General features: G+C 34.7%; 1 protein-coding gene across 1 annotated transcript; it reads left to right on the plus strand.

The window, feature by feature from the left end:
* Window positions 1-22908, plus strand: X11L. The gene is made up of 11 exons (XM_067785878.1): window positions 1-192; window positions 2638-3532; window positions 4476-5288; window positions 5367-5513; window positions 9919-10645; window positions 14768-15180; window positions 15242-15563; window positions 17145-17284; window positions 17529-18467; window positions 20615-20755; window positions 20828-22908. The coding sequence occupies exons 2-11, from the start codon at window positions 3017-3019 to the stop codon at window positions 20897-20899; spliced, it is 4230 nt and encodes a 1409-aa protein (XP_067641979.1). The 5' UTR covers window positions 1-192; window positions 2638-3016; the 3' UTR covers window positions 20900-22908.
* Window positions 22909-24524: the final 1616 nt, after the last annotated feature.

Raw genomic sequence — 24524 nt, forward strand, 5'->3', positions numbered from 1 at the left:
TAAATTGCTGCTTCATGAAAAAATTGGCCGCTGCAAGGAATATTAGTGCAATAAAGAGTATTTTTTAATAAATAACGTTTAAAAGAGAAATAATATGTGAAGAAACAGTGTATGATCAAGTAAAACATAAAAAACTACTGTGAAAATGTTTAAAACATGCTAAAATTAGAAGGCGAGCCAGCAGTTAGTGAGGTTTACATGCAAAACTTTGCAGACGTTTGTAAAATATTGATTTTTACATTGAATTTTTGCAATGGAAATTTAGAAGAACTGAAAGTCTTTCCTAACAAACATTCTCAGTAATAAACAATAAAGCGATTTAGACGTGATTATCGCAGATATACAAAGGGTCAACCCGCGCAGACAAAGCTTTTTGATGACGATTCGTTAGCATCCAGCTGCATCAGATAATAAGCGCCTGCTTCACTACACCACCCACTAAACATTAAATGCAAAACGGTCTGCTGATCAGTATAGCGAAGTTGATGGCAGGAAAGGTGAAGCATGCAAGTTACTAGTCATTCAACCATCGATTCACCTACCCCATCCATTTAACTAGAACATAACTATGTACCATAGGCGGGGTGTTGCGCAGTAAAGCTATTTAGGGTTGAGATGCTGCGCTGGCCATGTACACGTTCGCACCAGCATGGAGCTGACTCCGTTTGTGTGTGACTTTGTATCTGTACGAACAGCTATCGGTAGACTTTGGTTCAGAAATTTCGCCTTTTTAAAAATTTTAGAGGCCAAGTGCAAAAAACGAGTTACACCTATATAGGTATTTGTACATTTGTATATGCAGTTCAACTTTAAAAACATCGCAACCAAAGTGTTGGTAGCATGGATTGTTAGTGTTTCTTGGCTGCTAGCCATAGAGTCATTTTAAAATCATGATGGCCATGATCCTATATTTGGATGTTGGTTGGGATAAAGAGACAAGCAATTTAAAAAATGTATGCAAACAAAAGCAAATAAATATAACATATGTATGCGCATATGTACTTAGAAGTTTGGTATGAATGCGACGCGATGATTTCATCTTGCTTTGTATTAGCCATGGGCGTGTGCATTCATATGCGGGAGAGTGCGGGCTTTCCATAAGGTGGTGCTGTCGTCAAAAACTGAGTACGAATTCTGTTCGATCCACTCCTTGATCTACCAAAATGGCTGAAAACATTGCTTCGACCGTGATCAATTCTCACAGATTCCACTCATTTAGCTTATCAGTGATGATATTAAAAATGGCCTGAAGGTTTTATGTGGTCATATAAATCGTTCCCGAGATGGTCGGTGTTGGCGGGTGGAGAAATAACACGTATTTTAAGCTGTATTACCTTGTAAAATTCATTTAATTCAGGTGTAATTCTGTACAAAGGAAATGATTAACTTATATTGCAATTATATGATTGTAAATCTAATTATAAGCGTAGTCGTGGTCGCTAAAATACTTGTGCTGCTTGTCCTCCTTGTTCAACACCGCCAACGAAAAGAAAGGGCAAAGGCAAAGGATCCAATGCAATGCCTTAACGTCAGTTGAACTCGTGTAGGCGATTTACTTGACATACAGACACAAGGTTGCATTTTGAAGTAGAATAAATTTGTAACTTTAGGTACTCAAGGGTGTACTGGTTTGTTGCGCGCTAACAGTCGGGTTACCACCTTAATGGTGCTGTGTTACCGGAGCGTACCGGATCTGTATCCGGCAAAGGACCATCACAACGATGGCACTCCCCGGGGCCTTCAGGGAGCAACCTTATCGCTACAACAACAACCACCAGTAACCCCAGCGGGTTAGTGGGTTAGAATATACCCTCGGTAGGTATGCCGGTCGTAAGAGACGACTAAAATACCAGAGTCAAGGGGCTGTGTAGCGCAACCGTTTAGGTTGCCAGCGCAATATATAGCTTCTCCAAACCCAATTGTCAACCTCACCTGTCCGCAGTGAATCCTCTTTTACTAACAGACGAGGCTCTGGCGACCCCAAGCTCCTCATGGAAATTGGGGGTGGGGAGGGAGGGACGGCCTGAAGGTTTAATGTGGCTATATAAATCGTTCCCGAGATGGTCGGGCTAGCACCTTAGTGGTGCTGAGTTACGGGAGCGTACCGGATCTGTATCCGGCAACCGACTATCACATCGATAACACTCCCCAAAGCCTTCGGGGAGTAACCTTATCGCTACAACAACAACAACCAGTACACCTTATTATGTACATATGTATATCAAAGTTAGATTCGAGGAGAGATAACAACTTGCACTGAGGACTGGAATGAAGGTATCGTTATTCTTCGTTACAGTCAGGCCGCATTCTGTTGAGAATTTCAGCTGAAGCGCTTATCGGCTAGTTACTCCATCCGATTAGCGTGTGTCCTGAACCACAGAGTAACGAATATGACACCCCAGAAAATGAACGGGTGTACAAAAGGCTAGATTCCACTAGTATATTTTTCGGCGTTCAACCTTGTGATGGTTGAATGCCATAAACTTATTAAAACACGTAAATTTACCGAAATAAACAACCACCCTAGGCCGAAGCTTAACTGCGCCGTATTCTGAATAAATTATATGTCAATGAACTTTCGAAACAAAGAAAATATTTGCATTTATTTTTCCTTTATTTCTCTTACCAACGACTTAGATGGAATCCAATTGCCAACATTTTGAATCCAGTTATTGATTGCTTTTCCGTGAAAGGAAAAAGCAAATGAGTTAAAACATCATAGCAAATAGAGCACGTTAATTGAAAAGTACTACAAGGACAATAAAATATTGACTACTCCGTTCCAAAATAGTAATTGTATAGTCAGTTCAAACAACCAATATCCTCATAATGGTTTAAAAAAAAAAAAAATTCAACAGCAATTTTCGGCGCCAAGCAAACAGTGTGCAGACGACAAAATACAATTGTAATCCAAAAAGCAAAAAAAGAATAAAAATCCTTCCATACAAAAATCGTATCATACATACATTCTAACTCAAAGCGAACGCAGTTGCAAAAAAAAAAACATTATTAGACAATGAACTCTGATTGCAGCGGTGAATTGGAGACATCTAGCAATGGACGCGTTATATATCATCTGCCACAAAACGCTCCTACGACAGTCGTGCCAGCAATACCCTGTATGTCTGGCGGCAACAGTACGGTCGTCAACAATCCAAACGCCATGCCAACAAGCAACACGATTTATTCTGTTGTTGTTGGCGGTGGCGGTTTAGAAGGTGGTAGTAGTGGTGGAGCATCAACAGATGTTGGTAGTGATTACAATGTAAATTTGAATAGCGAAGTGATTTCACCGCCTACCGCCATTACAGCTGCTGCTAGTAAATATAATGAAAAGCCACAGGAACGTTATGTTTGGGAAATGCGCACGCGTAGTTCCAACGTTACACCCGCCAGTACTGTGCTAAATTCACCTGATTTAAATACGGACGTACAGTATGAGTTGCAACTTCATCAACATCGACAACATCATCAAATACGTGTCGGTCGTAGTCCTGGCAGCCAATTTGAACAACAAAATGTTTTGCCACAGGTGAGTAAAACTTAAATTTATAAATTTTTATTTTTTTATTTTTTTTAGAATGAAGGAAACCTTTTTTTTGTTAGGAAACGATGGCCGCTTAGGGTCATATTCTATACTAATCATTGAATATGGGGGATTCTTAGCTTCCATGTCTCGGTTTCCATTATCCCCAAATTTTATACATCTGAATTGTTGTTTCATTTTCGGGCTTATACAAGAGATGGTATTCGAACACAATTTTCTGATGCAGTGGTATGAGGAACTATGTTTTGGTCTGATTACAATTCAGGTTTCAGTTCAGGATTCGGTTCCGGTTTTGCCCCGGTTTTTGACTCGGGTTTCACTCCCGAAACTAGTCTATCTTGATGTAGTTGCGGTTCATACTTCGGTTCTGGTTGGCCCAGATTTCAGTTGCCAGTGTCTGTTTTGGACTCGATTTTACTTTTAGATTCGGTTATGGCTTATTTCCTTTTGTCGATTCGGTTTCGGTACCTATTTTGGTCCAATTTCTAACTAGATTTCGATCCGGGTGCGGCTCTGGTTTCGGTTTTGCGTTTTCGGTGCACGTTCCAGTTTAAATTTGGTCCAGGTTTCGGTCCGTTTTCTCTCTAAGATCCAGTTCGTTTCGGTTCTAATTTTTATCCGCTCTATGGCTCTACTTTCAGATCGGTTTCAGTTGCGTTATGGTCCGGTTTAGGTTCCGGTTCCGATTTTGACCCTGGCTTCAGTCCAGTAGGGGTTTGGGATGTAGTTTCAGTCATAACACAGATTTTCATTCGATTGAAGTTGGTTGTTCTTTCGATTATTTTCATCTTCTTCGTACTAACTTCTGACACCTGAAATGGGAAAAGGTCAAAAATATACAAAGATATTATATCCTGAATTGAACTGTACAACTGCCCTGTTACTCTTGCATAGTTCAATTTCTTCACCCCTCACTTTTCATTCACAGGGTCTCGCTAGTCCCGGCGGTTCACCTACAGATGTTGCCAAAGTAGGCGTACAGTGTTTGCGTGAAGGCGAAATAGTCGTTTTCGATGACATTGACACCAATTGGATGAATAAGACAAATACGTCTGGCATCAACAACTCATTAAATAGTGCAGCTTCATATACAAATACAAACACTACATATACCGCATATCATCAACAACACAATAATGAGGATATACTGAAAGTGACAAAAATGATAGGTCAGTTACCGATTGCCGAATATGAAGGCTCACCACGTCGTTTTGGTAATCAAATGCAGGGAAATACGAAACAAGCAAATGCTATTGTATTTCCCAAAAGGCCACCAGGCTTTCCGCAACGTGTATCTCCAACTGCAGTCGCCCAGCACCAGCAGCCACAACAACAGCAACAACAACAATATTCAACTATGCAACAACAGATAATACAACAGGAACTTAATGTACGTTTGGCACAACGTAGCTTACAACAGCAAAAACAACAACAACATCTACAACCGTTTTCGGCCATTTCATCCCTGGCAACAACAACAACAATAGCAGCAACAACGACAGCAAAATCCATCGTCATGAGCAATCGTGATAATAAATCGATTGGTAATTTGATTGACATCGATGATGGTGGCGTTACAGCTGCCACTGCCCAGGATGACGGGGTTAAAACACCTGCTTTTGATTATTTATATGAATGTTCGGAGACGCGCAAAGTATTAGAAGAATTTTTTAAAGCAAATTCAGAGGACGAAAAACGATTTACAGACAATACTGAAAGTGGGGATGATGTGGGCAGTTCTGTAAGTTTTTTTATACCTCATTCGTTATTCCTTTGTTGCATTGTAAATTAACGCCAATTTTATATTTTTTTTTTACAGGACACTCAATTAGAGTATGAACGAGAACGTGAACGTGAACGCGAACGCGAAGAGGGCAAACATATGGAACAAACTTATATTGGACAACGTTTAGCTAGAATACCAAAAGATGAATTGAATATGATACATCGTTCGCCACGCAAACAAGTTAGTATTAAAAAATATACAGTAATGATATATATTATAGGGCAAATAATTGCAGTGAAAAACCAATCATCCGAATAGTATGCTTTAGGAGCACCGGGGATATGCTTTTTATATCCATAGGCAGATCATTGTAACTTTTCAGACCCTTCGAAGTTGAGCTAGAGTGACCCGCGTTTCCCTAGGGAGTGTGCGTTCCTCTTCTGCAAGTTTAGGGTATTGTTCTTTTAGTACAGGATTCACCGGGAAATTCCTAGCATAGAGGTCCGGCGCCTGTTTGTGGAGTTCACCGATGACCTGCTTGTGTTTTTGGCTTCATACGGATGTGTTCTCAGGTGGCGTATTTCCTCATAATGCTTACGGAGATCACTTCTTAAGCCCCTTGGCGGTGTTGGCCCACCATTTAAGTTGATGTTGTGTCCATTGCACCTTCGCGTCTATTGATGTTAGTCGCCTATTTCAGGCAAGCCTATCGTGGAAATTTTCAAGGCCTCCTAGCCCGCTGGACTGCTAGGATAGTTATCGAGACGTGGTTGCCGGTCATTAAGGAAAATAAGGGAACGAAGAAGTCGATGAGTTGGCAAGGCACAAAATCTAAGACGGGAGCAGCAAAAAAATCAACTATATCTGAAAAGTTAAAAGTCAACTTAGACGGTTGCAGCTAATGTGAATTAAATTAGACAAATGCGACACAATAAAACAGAAGTGGCCAGGGTTAGAACTTTTCTACGAACCTAGTAGATTTACTAAGTTTTTGGTAAATTTACTAACTTACCACGCTTTACTCAGAAACTATAAGGACCTTTCAAAAATGAGTGGACTTTTTAAGTTTTTTATGACATTGAACAATTCGATATTTGCTGTAATAAAATCACATTGAAATTGTACTTTTAATTCTCTTGCATAATAATATTCATTATTATACCATTTTAAGAAAAATATAATATCTTCTCAAAGTCAATACGAAAAAGAAAACAGAAACGGATTTATACAGTTGCATGCATTCTGCACTACGTTGTTTCTAAAAAATGTTTTATCTTATAACTTCTAGAGGGAAAAGAAGAAGTTTGAGGAATAGTTATATCGATGATATTATCTTGAACAAGATACGAAAACTTCACTGGCAGTTTCTTCAAACTTTGTTAGTTCCTTTTAGTCTTACATTTGAAATATGTATGATTTTTTAGTTAAGATCATGGCTCAATTATATGGTTGGCTCATCTCATCAGCTCATTTTATTTATTTTTTTTTCATTCCACTGGTATAGGGATTGTCAAAAATGTAACCAACACATTGACAGTTATTTACTGACGTGGTGGTAAATTAAAAAAAAAAAAACATAGTTTCACATCACTTTAAGTTATTTTTTTAGTGAATGCATTTAATTTAGCGCATTATTTTCCCACAACACGCAAGAATCGCAAAGTTTTATGTTTTCTCTCCATTCCATTCACCTAACACCAACACGCAAATTTTGACAATCTGAACAAAGGTATGTTGTTGCTGTGGAGATGAGCCAACCATATAGTTGACCCATGGTAAGATTTGGAAAAACTTCTTCTAAAACTTCAATTTTAATACGATTTATTTTGCTATTTTTTTGTACGGTATTTCTAACCCTAGACATTATTGTGCCCATACATATGGTTGCCATATTGTAAAACTGGTTGGATTATTCGCAGGTCTATGTATGCTATGAGATATCAGATAAACTGTGGTTGCACAAAAACATAGTTATGAAAGGAAAATAGGTGACGCTTCCCAAGGCAGTCGGTTCTATGTACCGGAGCAACTCCCATTTAATTTGTTGCGTCCCTCCCACAAATTGTCATCCTCCCAGCAGCTCCTTGCAGTGGGACTGCTCCATATTCTCTTGCTCCGGGAAGGTATCGAACCCAATCCGGGTCCGTCTCCTGACCCCGGTCCTAAGAAATGGTTTTGCTGCATCTGCCGGAAAAGAATCTTTTTAGGACGGTCATACTCTTGTCAGTGTGTCTCGTGTAAGGGATGGTTGCATCGGACAGGTTGTTCTGGGCTAGATCCCAAAATCAGACGTCCACGTAACTTCTATAAATCTTTTGTGGCTCCTTGCTATTCACGCCCTAGGGCGTCCCGTAGTCTACGCATTAACGCCCCCAATACCTTCCAGCAGCCCCGCTGCTCAGCAAGCCACAATGAACGTGAAAACGTTGTTAAGTTTAAAGAAAAACTACTTCTATATTGTAAAAATTTAAATATGTAATACTAGTTAAACAATGAATTTACTCATTTCTTTTTAATGAAATAGTTTTAAGAAACAATTATGAAATTTAATTGTACTATACAATGAATTAGGCTTTTTTTGGCCGTAATAAATAAAATAATAATAATAATAATAACAATTTTTGTTGTTATATCGGCCTACTGAATTTAAGATCGCGGGTTCGAATCGAGCTCAAGGCCTAACAATAATTTTTTATCGTTATTATTGTTATGATAAATTTTTTCTTAATTGAAAAAATTTTTTAATTAGAATAGAAGAAAGAAAAAATTTAGACATTTTCCAAAGCTCGTTGTATAGATCCATTTCGGGAACTGCTAAATTCCTTCATCGGCAACGTTTAGGCGCCGCTGCTATAACCATTCAGCCATCACAGCGGTTTTTTGTTTGTCTTCATTAATCCTACTTCTATTCTGGTTCGTGCCAATTGATATTCACAACACTGCGACATCTGTTGCAGAATGGATGTGAAAATTGGACTTATTTGATGGCAATGCTGCCATAGTGTCATATTTTATTGACACTTTTTTCCCCGTGCTCTGGGATGTATTAACAATTTTTGTTGTTATATCGGCCTACTGAATTTAAGATCGCGGGTTCGAATCGAGCTCAAGGCCTAACAATAATTTTTTATCATTATTATTGTTATGATAAATTTTTTCTTAATTGAAAAAATTTTTAAATTAGAATAGAAGAAAGAAAAAATTTAGACAACTTCCAAATAATAATAATAATAATAATAATAATAATAATAATAATAATAATAATAATAATAATAATAATAATAATAATAATAATAATAATAATAATAATAATAATAATAATAATAATAATAATAATAATAATAATAATAATAATAATAATAATAATAATAATAATAATAATAATAATAATAATAATAATAATAATAATAATAATAATAATAATAATAATAATAATAATAATAATAATAATAATAATAATAATAATAATAATAATAATAATAAGTACCCGCTGCTGCTCGCGCCACCAACTCATATGGCTGCTCCCACTCATACCTACAATCTCCGTAGTAGAGTCGGGAGCAATGCCGAGCATTAGCCCCTGAACATCCACGTCAATGGCACTACGCTACCGACTGTCCAGGAACTGCCCGGTGAATCCAGTACTCAAAGAACAGTACCCAAAACTTGCGGAAGAGAAACGCGTACTCCCCAGGGAAACGCGAGTCACTCTAGCTCAACTTGTTGTTGTTGTTGTTGTTGTTGTTGTAGCGATAAGGTTGCTCCCCGAAGGCTTTGGGGAGTGTTATCGATGTGATGGTCCTTTGCCGGATACAGATCCGGTACGCTCCGGTACCACAGCACCATTAAGGTGCTAGCCCGACCATCTCGGGAACGATTTATGTGGCCACATTCAACCTTCAGGCCATCCCCTCCCTCCCCACCCCCAAGTTCCATGAGGAGCTTGGGGTCGCCAGAGCCTCGTCTGTTAGTGAAACAGGATTCGCCGCGGATAGGTGAGGTTAACAATTGGGTTTGGAGAAGCTATATATTGCGCTGGCAACCTGAAGAGTCGCGCTACACACCCCTTGAATCTGGTATTTTAGTCGCCTCTTACGACAGGCATACCTACCGCAGGTATATTCTGACCCCCTTACCCGCTGGGGGTTCTAGCTCAACTTCGATCTGGATACTGTAACAGGTTAAACTCTTATCTATCCAGAATCAACCCCGATATAGAAAATGTATCCCCGCTTGCAACGTGTCCCCACATGACACCAACCATCTCTTTAATTGTAATGTGGAACCAACGCCTCTAACACCCCTTTCATTATGGTCCACCCCTGTTGAAACAGCAAGTTTCCTTGGACTCCCGTTAGAGGATATTGATGACAATATGTGATCGGTCGCACCTATTAGGTGGGGCGAAGCACTGCTACAACGACAACAACAGGTGCCAGCCATAACTTAAATCTGGATTGCGTTTCAGTTTTGTATCTTCAGTACTACACGCGGTTATTTTAAGTACAGTTTAATCTACGCACAAATATAACTGTGTTTATGATTACATATTTGCACAATAAATAATAGCCTTATCAGTGCAATACATTATATTGCTACACGTTATATAATTTTCTTTTTTTCTTCATCCGCCCTCTAATTCCAGCCATGTGAGTCGGTTTATAATGAAAACAACGACATCGAGTTATACATAGATTCGAATAGTCGTAGCAGTGGCGATTTAGGCGACACTGAATTGGAAGCGAATTTGCATCGACATACACGTAATTTCACACTATCCCCGGAGACAACTGATTATGATTCGAATTGCGGTGATTTGGATAGTTTATCAAATGATATCAATTGCCCTACAGACTATGCTAAATTATACACTAGCATGCCAGTGTTGGAAGATGGTCTATCGAGTGGACATGCATCAGATACGGAGAATAATGTGAATGCCGTTGTTGAGTGTGAAAAACAAGAACAATTCGAAAGTGATAGCGTAGGGAATTGTCAAACGCAAGCACAGCAGTCAGCATCACCATTGCAATCATATCAACAACAGCATACATCACCTAAAATGTTGCAAAATAATGAATACAATGAAAATTTCTCACTACAGTGCAGTGATAGTTGTCTAGCGAATAGCCTGGCACATTCAGTTACGATGGAAGGAAATTTAATAAGCGATTTAATTAATGTCACTGACAAAACAATTCAATTGCAACAACAGCGACATCAGTCAAATATTCAACAGTGTGATTATGATGTAGTTGGGGAACAAAATGATAATAATTGTTGCAACAATAATACCGGTTTATGTTTGAGTACATCGAATGAGCCCACTCATAACGATTCTATTTACGATGCCGTCTACTCATCAACGATGAGTAAGTATACAAGTTTGCAAAGTCATATATGTGTATGGAGCATTCCACGGTTGGTACGGAACAGCATTTGCATTGATATTGTGTGGCATATGTCCAGACAAAAATAGAAATTCGCTTTTGAAATATATATGTATGTATATATGTATATGTGTGTGCAAAATTAAGAAAAAACTATTCGTTTGTACGGACAGCGTTGTTGTTGTAGCGATAAGGACACTCCCCGAAGGCCTTGGGGAGTGTTATCGATTTGATGGTCCTTTGCCGGATGTGCCGGATGCAGATCTCTGATACAGGATTCGCCACGATAGGTGAGGTTGACAATTGGGTTTGGAGAAGCTATGTATTGCGCTGGCAACCTGAAAAGGTTGCGCTACATAACCCCTTCAATCTGGTATTTTAGTCACCTCTTACGACAGGCATACCTACCGCGGGTATATTCTTACCCCCTAACCCGCTGGGGGACAGCGGGACAGCGTGAATTCACCGGGTTCTTAGTTGCAATGGATCTGTAGTACAGTCATTTAAGAGTTTGACCCCGGAATTCGAGATAAGAAGCTGCGAATTTTCCAGTAAAAGTCACAAAGAATCACGTGTACGCGTTTGTAGTTATTCAAGTTCCAAGGCCCTAAAATTAAGTTTCGCAAATTCCTTGTCCCCATGGTTTACTTGTGTGCCAAGCTCCAAGTTAACACAACAACAATATCCATGTACTCGTAAAGTTTAATTAGAAAACATATCGTCTCCGTCACCTACTTGAGGCCTCTTAAGCTAGCCCAACCTTTTCAGCCCAATCAAAAAACGAGATCGTACTAAATTGCACATTTATTACTAATTTAGTACCGGTTAATGAAATTTATTACCCTTGTATTTTAAAAAATATCGAGGGTTGGGCTAGCTTAAGTTTAAGCCAACCCAAGCCATATGCACAATCAAAAAACGAGACCGTACTAAACTGCGAAACATTTATTACTAATTTAGTACCGGTTAATGGAATTTAGTACCCTTGTATTTTAAAAAATATCGAGGGTTGGGCTAGCTTAAGTTTAAGCCAACCCAAGCCATATGCACAATCAAAAAACGAGACCGTACTAAACTGCAAAACATTTATTACTAATTTAGTACCGGTTAATGAAATTTATTACCCTTGTATTTTAAAAAATATCGAGGGTTGGGCTAGCTTAAGTTTAAGCAAACCCAAGCCATATGCACAATCAAAAAACGAGACCGTACTAAACTGCAAAACATTTATTACTAATTTAGTACCGGTTAATGAAATTTATTACCCTTGTATTTTAAAAAATATCGAGGGTTGGGCTAGCTTAAGTTTAAGCCAACCCAAGCCATATGCACAATCAAAAAACGAGACCGTACTAAACTGCGAAACATTTATTACTAATTTAGTACCGGTTAATTAAATTTATTATCCTTGTATTTTAAAAAATATCGAGGGTTGGGCTAGCTTAAGTTTAAGCCAGCCCAAGCCATATGCACAATCAAAAAACGAGACCGTACTAAACTGCGAAACATTTGTTACTAATTTAGTACCGGTTAATGAAATTTATTACATATGGGTTGGGCTGGCTTAAACTTAACCTAGCCCAACCCTCGATATTTTTTAAAATAAAAGAGTAATAAATTTCATTAACCGGTACTAAATTAGTAATAAATGTTTTGCAGTTTAGTACGGTCTCGTTTTTTGATTGTGCATATGGCTTGGGTTGGCTTAAACTTAAGCTACCTCAATATTTTTTAAAATACAAGGGTAATAAATTTCATTAACCGGTACTAAATTAGTAATAAATGTTGTGCAGTTTAGTACGGTCTCGTTTTTTGATTCTGCATATGGGTTGGGCTGGCTTAAATTTAAGCTAGCCCAACCCTCGATATTTTTTAAAATAAAAGAGTAACAAATTTCATTAACCGGTACTAAATTAGTAATAAATGTTGTGCAGTTTAGTACGGTCCCGTTTTTTGATTGTGCATATGGGTTGGGCTGGCTTAAATTTAAGCTAGCCCAACCCTCGATATTTTTTAAAATAAAAGAGTAACAAATTTCATTAACCGGTACTAAATTAGTAATAAATGTTGTGCAGTTTAGTACGGTCCCGTTTTTTGATTGTGCATGTGGGTTGGACTGGCTTAAACTTAAGCTAGCCCAACACTCGATATTTTTTAAAATACAAGGGTGATAAATTTAATTAACCGGTACTAAATTAGTAATAAATGTTGTGCAATTTAGTACGGTCTCGTTTTTTGATTCTGCATATGGGTTGGGCTGGCTTAAACTTAAGCTAGCCCAACCCTCGATATTTTTTAAAATAAAGGAGTAATAAATTTCATTAACCGGTACTAAATTAGTAATAAATGTTTTGCAGTTTAGTACGGTCTCGTTTTTTGATTCTGCATATGGTTTGGGCTGGCTTAAACTTAAGCTAGCCTAACCCTCGATATTTTTTAAAATACAAGGGTAATACATTTCATTAACCGCTACTAAATTAGTAATAAATGTTTCGCAGTTTAGTAAGGTCTCGTTTTTTGATTGTGCATATGGGTTTTGGCTTAAACTTAAGCTAGCCCAACCCTCGATATTTTTTTAAAATACAAGGGTAATAAATTTCATTAACCGGTACTAAATTAGTAATAAATGTTTCGCAGTTTAGTACGGTCTCGTTTTTTGATTGTGAATATGGCTTGGGTTGGCTTAAACTTAAGCTAGCCCAACCCTCGATATTTTTTAAAATACAAGGGTAATAAATTTAATTAACCGGTACTAAATTAGAAATAAATGTTGTGCAGTTTAGTACGGTCTCGTTTTTTGATTCTGCATATGGGTTGGGTTGGCTTAAACTTAAGCTAGCCAAACCCTCGATATTTTTTAAAATACAAGGGTAATAAATTTCATTAACCGGCACTAAATTAGTAATAAATGTTTCGCAGTTTAGTACGGTCTCGTTTTTTGATTGTGAATATGGCTTGGGTTGGCTTAAACTTAAGCTAGCCCAACCCTCGATATTTTTTAAAATACAAGGGTAATAAATTTAATTAACCGGTACTAAATTAGTAATAAATGTTGTGCAGTTTAGTACGGTCTCGTTTTTTGATTGGGCTGAAAAGGTTGGGCTAGCTTAAGAGACCTACCTACTTAACAACTGCCAACATACTATACGGGCCAACATCTTTGGTAGAAACATCCCGTCGTAGACATTGAAAAGCTACGACATAGAATCCATCAAGAATATCAACGAATTCCTCTCATTATCTGAGCTTAAAAAGATAATCCAGAGTTAGCTAGATTTAAGTTTATAAGTTATTGTATTTTACAGTAATAACACACAGTACAAAACAATATATACATATGTACATATCAATCTATCTAAACTAGTATTCCGAATGTAATAACCAGAGAGCCGAAGGTGGCAACACTAGTGCTCCTATCCAGTGTAAAGCAGTGAATCGTCACTCCTTTTCCAATATATAATAATAAAATATCGTAGGTCTCTTACCTCAAACTTGAAGGTGTAAAAATTAAAATGTTGGGAAATCAAGATCCGTATTAGATTTCGTCTTCGATTTTTGTCCGGTTTGGGTCTAGTTTTGATCTGGCTTCAGCTCCGGTTTCCTCTCCGTTTGCGGTTTCGGTTTCGATTTCGGTTCCGGTTTCAGTTTCAGATTTGCTTCCGGTTTCGACTCTGGTTTGGTCACTGTTTCGATTTCAAAATCTGTTCTGTTTCGGTTTGGCTTCGGCTCTAAATCCGTCAAGGTTTCGGTGCCGCTTCGCATACGATTGCGGTCCCGGTATCGGTTTCGCATTAGGTTACTGTTGCGATTCCGGAATCAGTTCGGGAAACACCAGATGAACTCAAATCTCTTTCCACCTGGTCCATTCAACGGAGTGGGGCTTTTTCTTCCTATGCTTGCATAAGCGTGCTCCTGAAAGAATACCTTCTCGGCTGGAAGATTTGTTCTTTCGGATAATTTGCTGAACAATCTTGATGTAACCTACAGCTGGGTATATAATATTCGGTTTCACCCACACACGCTATATTTATTTACTTTTCACCCTTTGGTCTTTAATATGCTTTGTATTTAAATTTCCTATGTGTGTCTATTTTATTATTGTAGACCCAAATCTATCTCCACCACCGCCAGTGCTTGATACATATCGTCAGTGTATACGCACTAAACAACAACGTGAATCAGCAGACATACAAGAAGCTATGAAAGAAATTCGTTCAGCGCTACAGCGAGCTAAAACGCAGCCAGAAAAATTAAAATTTTGTGATGAAGTATTGCCGCCTGATCCAGAATCACCAGTATGGGTACCACGCAAAAATTCACCAACAAAATCAGCAGCAATGTCAACTGGCAATCGCATTGGCACTAATCATTTGCATACATTGCATTGTGGCGGTGGCAATGGAACAAGCGCAGGTGGCGCTACTACCGGCGATGAAGAAGAGCCTGATACGGATTTAGAAACAGACCGATTGTTGGGGCAGCAACGACTCGATGAACAAGGATTTTATGACGACAAGGTACGTAAACTGTTGACTTCTATTCAAAAGTGTAGATATTACAACTATTCATTTTCAACAGACAATTTGGCCTAAAACATCACGCATTTGTGGTGGAGGCACTGATTCCAATGACCAATCACCTAGCACATCGGACATTACAATGCTTACAACAAACACCGTTAGTATCAAACCGCAAGCATTCTCCTCCGCTACCATACGTCAGGGTATTGGTACGGCGTTGACACCTAGTTCACCGGAACAATGCCAAATCGTTGGTACCGCGGACGTTACGCTCACATCACCCGAAAAGTTGCAGTACGCTAAAAGCCCAACTGGTTCTATAAAATCGTTAAAAGATTCAGCGAATAGCGATAAAAAGGCAAAAACGCGTAATAAAGAGGGTACGTTATGCGTAAAAATTATTTTGCTAATTTGTTAATGCCTATAAGTGTAGGGACAAATTTTTAGAAGCTGGCCACTTAGAACAACTTTTTTTGGATAATGAATTATCATTTCTTCTTTTGGTCATAACTTCTCAACGGTAAAGATATTTAAACCATTGTTTTAAATAAATCGTAGAACTCTATACTTTAAGCACAAGCTTTTAAATTTTTATTAAAGTAACTAAATCAAGTACATAGGTTTTTTTCTGCAAATTTGCGAAAAAAATGCAACCTTTCCCAAAAATTAAAAAATGAATAATCTCTATAAGTTGTTTAAGGCGAGCGGCTTCTAAAAGCCTCTATATACATTACTAAAGTTTGTATGTATACTTATTCTATTTCGTGTCGGTCTCTTTGTCTCTTTTGATGGTCTATGCACGCTAACGTACGATATGAAATATATCTAAATAATTAAATAAACAAACAAATAATAAATAAAAATGAATACGCTAAATATAAATGCACAATATGCATTTGAATAATGTACACCGTGTGTCTGTGTGTGTTTTTACACATTTTTATCATACACAATGTAAGTTAAATGTAAAGTACTTATTGGAGCAAAATTTTTTAGTTGGGAATTAATGATCTATATACCCAGTAATGCTAGTTAATTGTAAGAATATGTATATTGGTAAAACCAAGGTAAATTTGTAATTCAATCGCGCAAAATTGTTTCAACGCATATCAAGTTCCAGCTTCAAGCTTTACTCTATTTTATAAAGATTTTTGTTATACGTTATTTATTTGATAATATAACATTAAAACAAAATATAGTATTAATTTGAAAAAAGTACCCCAAACTCAATGCCACTACTGGATATATAATGCTCGGTTCTAGCCGAACATATACTACCATACTTGTTCAGTTATATTCTTTATTATTGCAAGATATTATTGCTTATTAATTTATGTGAATATCTTCCGGAAATGATCGGGAGAAATCCTTGAAATAATACCAATAAATCTCCAAAATTACCCCAAGAAAAATCCAGAAACGATCTGGAGAGAGCCCTTGATTGATATCGAAAACATTTTCAAAGTAGCCCATGCCCTCGAAAACAGTTCCGAAATGATCCTGAGATGGTCTTAAAACGATGCTAAAAGAGTCCCGAAATGATCGCGTTATTGTCCTCATATCATCCCAAAATTATTCTGACATTATCCCGAAAACATCCGAAATGAAATCGCAGTTGTGTCCCCAAATTGATCCAACAACCAATCTCGAAATGGTTCCGTAATGTCTCCCAGATAAATCCAAAATAAAACCGAATACAAATTCGAAATTATCGGAAAAACGCCTTAAAATGATCCCGATACATCTCCAAAATGATGCCGAAAACAATCCCGAAATGATCTGGAGATATATATACAAATATTCACTTATTATATTGTGTTTATTGTTCTAGATTTATGTTTTCTATTTAAATACTCTGTATAAATATGTTATTTTAAATAAATTCATTACTCTTTTAATGTGACTTGATGACTTGAAAACTCATTCAATAATAACGCAATTTATTTTATCTACCTCAACAGGACTGTTGGATCCTGCAGTGTTAATTGAAGGTGTGCTGTTTCGTGCACGTTATTTAGGATCAACACAGCTGGTATGCGAGGGCCAGCCCACCAAGTCTACTCGCATGATGCAGGCTGAGGAGGCTGTATCTCGTATAAAGGTAATTATTTTATTTATTTATTTTAAACATAACTAAAACAAAGTGATGAAAGAACGTTTGCCTTGATTACCATATAATCTTAACTTTTAATTTCTGTCCCCTATTGCTGCTGAACATTCAATCTGTTAATATGTAGGCTTTGGTAAGTTTTGCTAGGCTTTTCCCTTACATGCAGATCCCAGTTTATTATACAAATAAAAAAAAAAATACTATTTAACTAAATTTTTTCCAACTACCTCAACAGGCACCCGAAGGCGAAAATCAACCCTCTACCGAAGTCGATTTATTCATATCAACCGAAAAGATTATGGTGCTCAATACAGACCTAAAAGAAATTATGATGGATCATGCTTTGCGCACTATCTCATATATTGCCGATATTGGTGATTTGGTTGTGTTAATGGCACGTCGCCGTTTTGTGCCATCCGACTCGTGCGGTTCCGATGCAGATATAACAAATGTCTGTGGTAATAGCAATAAAGATACACAAGAGAATTGCTTAGGTAACAATGGTGATGGTAGTAGCATCACAAGCGGTAATGGTAATAGCAATGCTGGCACTATAAATGGTACTGGTACTTGTAATGCTGCAGTTGTCGGAAATGGTAGTAATAATAAACATAATCGTACACCAAAAATGATTTGTCACGTCTTTGAAAGTGATGAAGCACAATTTATTGCGCAATCAATTGGTCAAGCATTTCAGGTAGCCTATATGGAATTTCTAAAAGCCAATGGCATTGAGGATCATAGTTTTGTAAAGGAAATGGATTATCAAGAAGTGCTAAATAGTCAAGAGATTTTCGGTGATGAATTAGAAATTTTTGCTAAAAAAGAATTACAAAAGGAGGTTGTTGTACCAAAGGTGAAAGGTGAAATACTTGGTGTGGTTATTGTGGAAAGTGGTTGGGGTTCAATGTTGCCTACTGTGGTGATAGCGAATTTGATGTCTGCTGGTGCAGCGGCGCGTTGTGGTCAATTGAATATTGGTGATCAATTGATTGCGATTAATGGTATGAGTTTGGTTGGATTGCCACTGTCGACATGCCAAAGTTATATACGTAATGCGAAAAATCAAACAGCGGTAAAATTTACTGTGGTGCCGTGTCCACCAGTTGTTGAGGTGAAAATCAAGCGACCGAATACGAAATATCAGCTGGGATTTAGTGTGCAAAATGGTGTAGTAAGTATTGGGGTTAGATCGATGGAACTCAACATTTTTAATACTAAGGTTTATTAATAAATATAATTTATATAATAATAATAAATATATTTATTTTCCCAAATTATTAAATAAATTATAAAATTAAAAATTGCTTGAAATAAATGTTTTCATACATTAAAAAAAGCAATACGGGCAATCCCCGATTAACTCATAAATAATAAATATAATTTATTAATAAAAAATAACTAAACGCAAAGAAAAATATATATACAAATAACAAACAAGTTAAAAATATAATAAAAATGAAAAAAAAATAACATAAAAAGTTTTGAAAAAAAAATATATAAAACAAATAAAAAATAAAAATTCTAAAATAGAAAAATATAAAAGTATGTATATATAAAACTAATAGAAAAAAACACAAAAAAATTGTAAATAGCAAAAAAAATAAAATAATAAAAAATAAAAAACAAAAAAAAAGTGAAAAAAGTAAAATAGAAATAGGTAAAGATAAAAAAACCATAAAAATATAAAAAACTATTTTCTTATAACAAATATATACATTTATGTTATTTAAACGCAAAAATTTTAAGCCATGCAAATAATATATTTAAAATTAGAATTAAAAAGATAAGCTAGAACTAAAAGGGCAAAATAAAGTGAAAATGTGCTTACATTTTAAATAATTAAATATAAAAATGGAAAACAATAAATAAAAGTTATAATAAAATGTAAAAATAAACCAAACCCAACAAAAAATAACAAAAATAAGAGAACCAATTAGAAAAAATTAAAAAGAAATAAAATTAAAAATGGAAAAAATTATCAAGAAGAAAAAACGAGAACAAAATAAAAAACATTAAATGAAAAATAAAAACGCATAAAAAAAATAAAAAACATTTGCTGGAAAAACCAAGAAAGCCACAAAAAAACAAAAAAAAAAAAAAATAAGAAAGAAGATACAAAAAAAGTTAAAAAAGCAAAATAAGAATAGGTAAAGTTAAAAAAAAAAAAAACAAGAAAATATAAAAAATTATTGCCTTATAACAAATATTTATATGTAGATTATTCAAACGCAAAATAAAATATTTAAAATTAGGATTAAAAAGATAAGCTAGAACTAAAAGGACAAAATAAAGTGAAAATGTGCTTACATTTTAAATAATAAAACATAAAAATAGAAAACAATAAATAAAGGTGATAAAAGAAATACAAATAGTAAAAACGAATATATCAATTATTAAGAACAAAAAATTGAAATAAAAAAAAAAGATAAACAAATTTGAAATGAAAAATTAAACAGTTAAAACAAAAATATACGTATAAATATAGAAATTATTAAAATAAAACTTTATAATAGAATAAAAAGTTAAAAAATTATGAAAACAGAAATATTAAATGCAAGTTAAACCAATAGAAAATTAAAGATTGAAGTAAAACGAGAACCATTAAAAATAAAAAGGTGTATAAAAGCAAAAAAAAAAAATGATTTATTCAATTACTATGTTTTTTTCTAAGAGAAACTGAAAAGAAGGAAAGGAACATTTACTGGCATATTGCGATGGATCCATTTCGAAAGCCGCCTACGTAATCATCATCAGGCAATTTCGTAATGTTATCACAGGTTTCACCGAGATTCGAACCGTGAATCACACGGTGAAACTGCAGTTGCCCTAATCACTCGGCTATCCTGCTGGTATTCGTTTTCATGCTTATTTCAGTTTTTCTCATTTCTACACTAACAACACAATTGAGACATTCTGGCTCTATGAATTTGCGTGTTGTGTAGATTTGTTTTTATGAAAAAACATAGTAATTGAATATTCAATTATTATAAGCCGGTGTTAAGCTCATGAATTCTTAATAATAAGTATAAATTGAACACACCATTAAACAAACAAACATAAATCCATAAAAGAAAAACAAATAAAAAGAGTAAGCTGAAAAAGTAAAAAAAAAAAAAAATTAAGAAACGTAATATAAAACAAAAAACTGGAAATGATTAAGGAGTTAAAACAACAATAAACGTAAAAATATTAACATAAAAATAAAAAATTAAAAATGATAAAAAAGTATATAAATAAAAATAAGTAAAATAATAACATTTTTTAAATTCTGTTGTTGTTTTTTTTAATTCTGTGTTCCAACTAATTGTACTTTCGCAGATTTGTAGTTTGCTGCGGGGTGGCATCGCGGAGCGTGGTGGTGTACGCGTTGGTCATCGCATCATAGAAATTAACAATCAAAGTGTTGTTGCCGTGCCGCATGAAAAAATTGTTAATCTGCTTGCGACATCTGTGGGCGAGGTACAAACATATACATTTAAAAGAAAATTCTAAATAATTTTAAATTACGTTAATGATTCCTTTTTCTTACAGATTTTAATGAAGACTATGCCAACTTCAATGTTTCGTTTACTCACAGGACAAGAAAATCCCATTTACATTTAATTAAGCTTACCTATTACACTATAATAATATGCATACATACTTATATACACAGATACATGCCATTACATACAAAATTAAAAAAAAAGCTTATTTTTCGGTAAATTTAATTTTACAACTAGTGGGCTTAAGCGAAATTAATCATTTCAATTATTGTACTAACAAAAACAATGTATTGCGAATGTAAGCAAAAATTTTGATTTAACACTTTTTTTTTGAAAATCCAGCGAAATCGTTCACGAATCCAAACTCAGCGAACCAAAAACTTAAAAACGGCGTAAACTCACATTAAGGTGTGTAACATATGTCAGGCAGTGCTATTTGATCTCTTGAGAATGGAAATCAAAAGGTGTATCAAATATGAGAAAACTAGTATTTCAACCGAGTATGTTTTTAAATCTGCTCGCATTGCATTATCGCAACAAATAGGCTAACATTTTCGCTTTAAAGCATACTCTCACACAGAAAACCTTTTTTTTTACTAATAACTTATTCTATGTAGTAACTATCACAAAACTAAATATGTATTAACTATACAAATACATTTATAAATATTTGCTTCTCTACTTAACGCAATAATTTAAAATTTTAAGAAACAAAGAAATGCGATACTTAAAAACCGTGAAATCATGCAATTCAACTACATTCAAAATAATAATAAAATACTCATGTGAAGCAGAGTTAAAAGCTGCTAATGTATTTATAATATAAAGATATCTGTTGTATCATGCCAGCAGTAATCAAATAAGCACTAATCGCATACAAATATTTATAAAAGACTGAAGATGTTTTAAGTTTTTAATTAATATTATGCAAAAACAAAAGAGTTGAAGAAAATAATGCCGCAGCTATTGAAAATATAGAGTAAAAAAAGAGCATATTTTTTTTGTTTTTGTTCAAAAATACGAATAAATTCTGTTTGATATCGCTATGTGACTTAGTTTGGTTGCTATTGATTTATATGTTTTTTTTTTAAGTTTTACAAAGTTGAATGCGCGCATAATTATAAACACAAGTTTCATGTCGTAAGCCATAAACATAAACGATATTAAAATTTGATAGTTTTTAAAATTGTATGTATTGTATATATATATTTTTATTTTATTTTCATATTTGCACATTAGTTGATAATTTAGTTTGAATAAAGTAAATTGTTTTTTTTTTTTTAGTTTTAAAATCAGTGCCATTGGATATCAATATGAATTGATATTTCACTCGAAACAAATTTTATTAAAAAAAATTACGTATATATCTTTTATTGACGTCACAATATTATTATTTAAGTAGAAGTTGGCTGGATAGCAAATTGCTCTATATATGCTGCATGTTCGTGATTGGCCTATCTTAAGAAATACATAGCTTGAGTTCCTTTCACTCCAAAATAATATTGCTGAAAAACAGCAATATTTCGGAATTATATAAAAACTGGTAAAATTTCTTTGAAAAGGGCCATATATTTAACTATCTTCTGAGCATTAAGCGTTTTTCGAATTCGCAGCCTATATACACGTACACCTGCGACTACAAAAATTGCAGAAGAAATGACATGCACATTTTATCAGATATTTGTTTCTAAATTTATTTTCTTTAATAAACAAAAACACATATAAATTATATAACGAAAACTATGTAAATCGATTTCGAGAACGGTTTCGAAAAAATTCGAAAAGTTTTTAAAAATCTTCCTAAATTGAATGAATTGTATAATGAAAATTATGTAAAACAATTTCGAAGAAGCTCGAATTCTTTAAAAATCATCACGAAAATGATTTCAATTTATTTTAGCCTGGAAAATTTGCAGTCCCAAACTTTGTTTTCATTTGTAAAATCGAAAATTTTGAAAAATCAAACTTGAACTTTGTCAGATTAAAATGAATTGAAAAAAATATTAGATTTTTAAAAACAAACAATTTTCATTAGGATTTTTTAAAACAAAAAATTTCCTAGGATTATAATTAAAAATTTAGAAATTTCATAAAGATCTGTTAAAACTTCTTAGTTTTTATAATTACATGACATACAAAAAAAGAAAAAAATTAAGTGTGAAATTTAGAAATCATTCTTTCTGTTATTTTTTCTTTTTGCAGGTGTACATATATACCTACGTATTGTTTTCTAATTTTTATATATTTTAAATAATAATTGTATATCAAATTTTAATTAATATATATTGCTATTAACTACATTTATAATTTAATACCAAATATACATTTATTTAGATATAAATTTATAATTATGTGCTATGTACTCAGACTCATTTATGTGCATTAATAAATTTTGTATTATTTGAATGTATCCAAATACAGTTTTTTGTTTTAATTTATCAAGTTTTTCAGTTCAGAAACTTTATAGTCCTTAAATATTTTCTAACTTTATTCGAAAATAATTTTACACCATTTCAAATGATATAATTTTTAAAGTATAGCTTAAATACGTGAGTTTTAAGACATAATGCCAACAGCTTATCCACACGTTTCAACCTCACTTAAACAAGGCGAATCCTGTTACAACTTTCATTGCATGACCGAGTAGGTCTAAAGTGGTTATACCAAATCGTTACCGAGAGAGTCGGGCCATAAGGAGCTAGCTCAGGCGTGTACCTTATCCATATCGCGAAAAGAACCATCGACATCGGTTACACTGCCCAAAATTTTCGGCGAGTGTGTTTATCGCTACTACACCAACAATACAATATCAAGGATAGTCACCACATTCATTCATGTCATTGCTGTCATACGTAATTTTGAAACTGTGGGACTTTGTATACAGGAACTAGCCTTAACGCCGATCATACAACATAGAATAAATTATTAAGTGCTACTTCAGCGTAGGTAATTGAGAAGTAAAATTCCATGTCGCCGCTCAAAAAACCAGCTCTATTAGTGTAAGGTGTCGAAGGTTCTAGGATTCATTTTCATTGTAGGATTCATTTCATTGTTTTGATCGGAAAAACTTGGTGTGAATTGTATAACGTACACCATTTCCCCTTTATTTCTTTATTTTTTTTGAACTTTGAAAGGAGCGACAAACTTAAGCGCAGACAGAGACTACTAGTCAAATTATAATAGGGCCTCTTAAAGAAGTATAAAGTTGAATTAAATTTTCTACTTAAAAATTAAGTCCTACACAGCTAAACTTTCTCACAGAGTTTACTATAAATTTTTTAACAAAAGCAAGAATCTAAACAAATTTTTCGCACGAACAAACCAGTATGCTCATGTAATGCAGGCACTGATTTCTTGAATGTGTGCGTCATATCTGCATACCACAAAATAAAAATCGGATTTGAACTATGTGAACCCCAAAGCGTGCATGCACGTAGCTCGTTTGTGCGTACTGATTTATTATAACGTGAACACTTTCATACATTTGAGCACAAATGAACTAATATTGTGAAACACTAATATTCTCAAAGCCAGTTCTCGAGCCATGCCGCGCTTATACCTGTATAATGCTTACCTCAGGCTATGCCATCAATGTTACAAAAGGTCGCAAACTGCCTATTGCTTCGAGTTCTGATTTTCATTTCGGTTTCGATTGTAAAGATGGTATGATTTGTGTAAATTTGTATATACTGTACAGAGCTTTTTAAGGACTACGATGTAAGTAAGAATTTAGTACTTTTCTT

This window comes from Eurosta solidaginis, chromosome 4 (assembly GCF_040869045.1).
Source record: "Eurosta solidaginis isolate ZX-2024a chromosome 4, ASM4086904v1, whole genome shotgun sequence".
NCBI classification, from domain to species: Eukaryota; Metazoa; Arthropoda; class Insecta; order Diptera; family Tephritidae; genus Eurosta; species Eurosta solidaginis.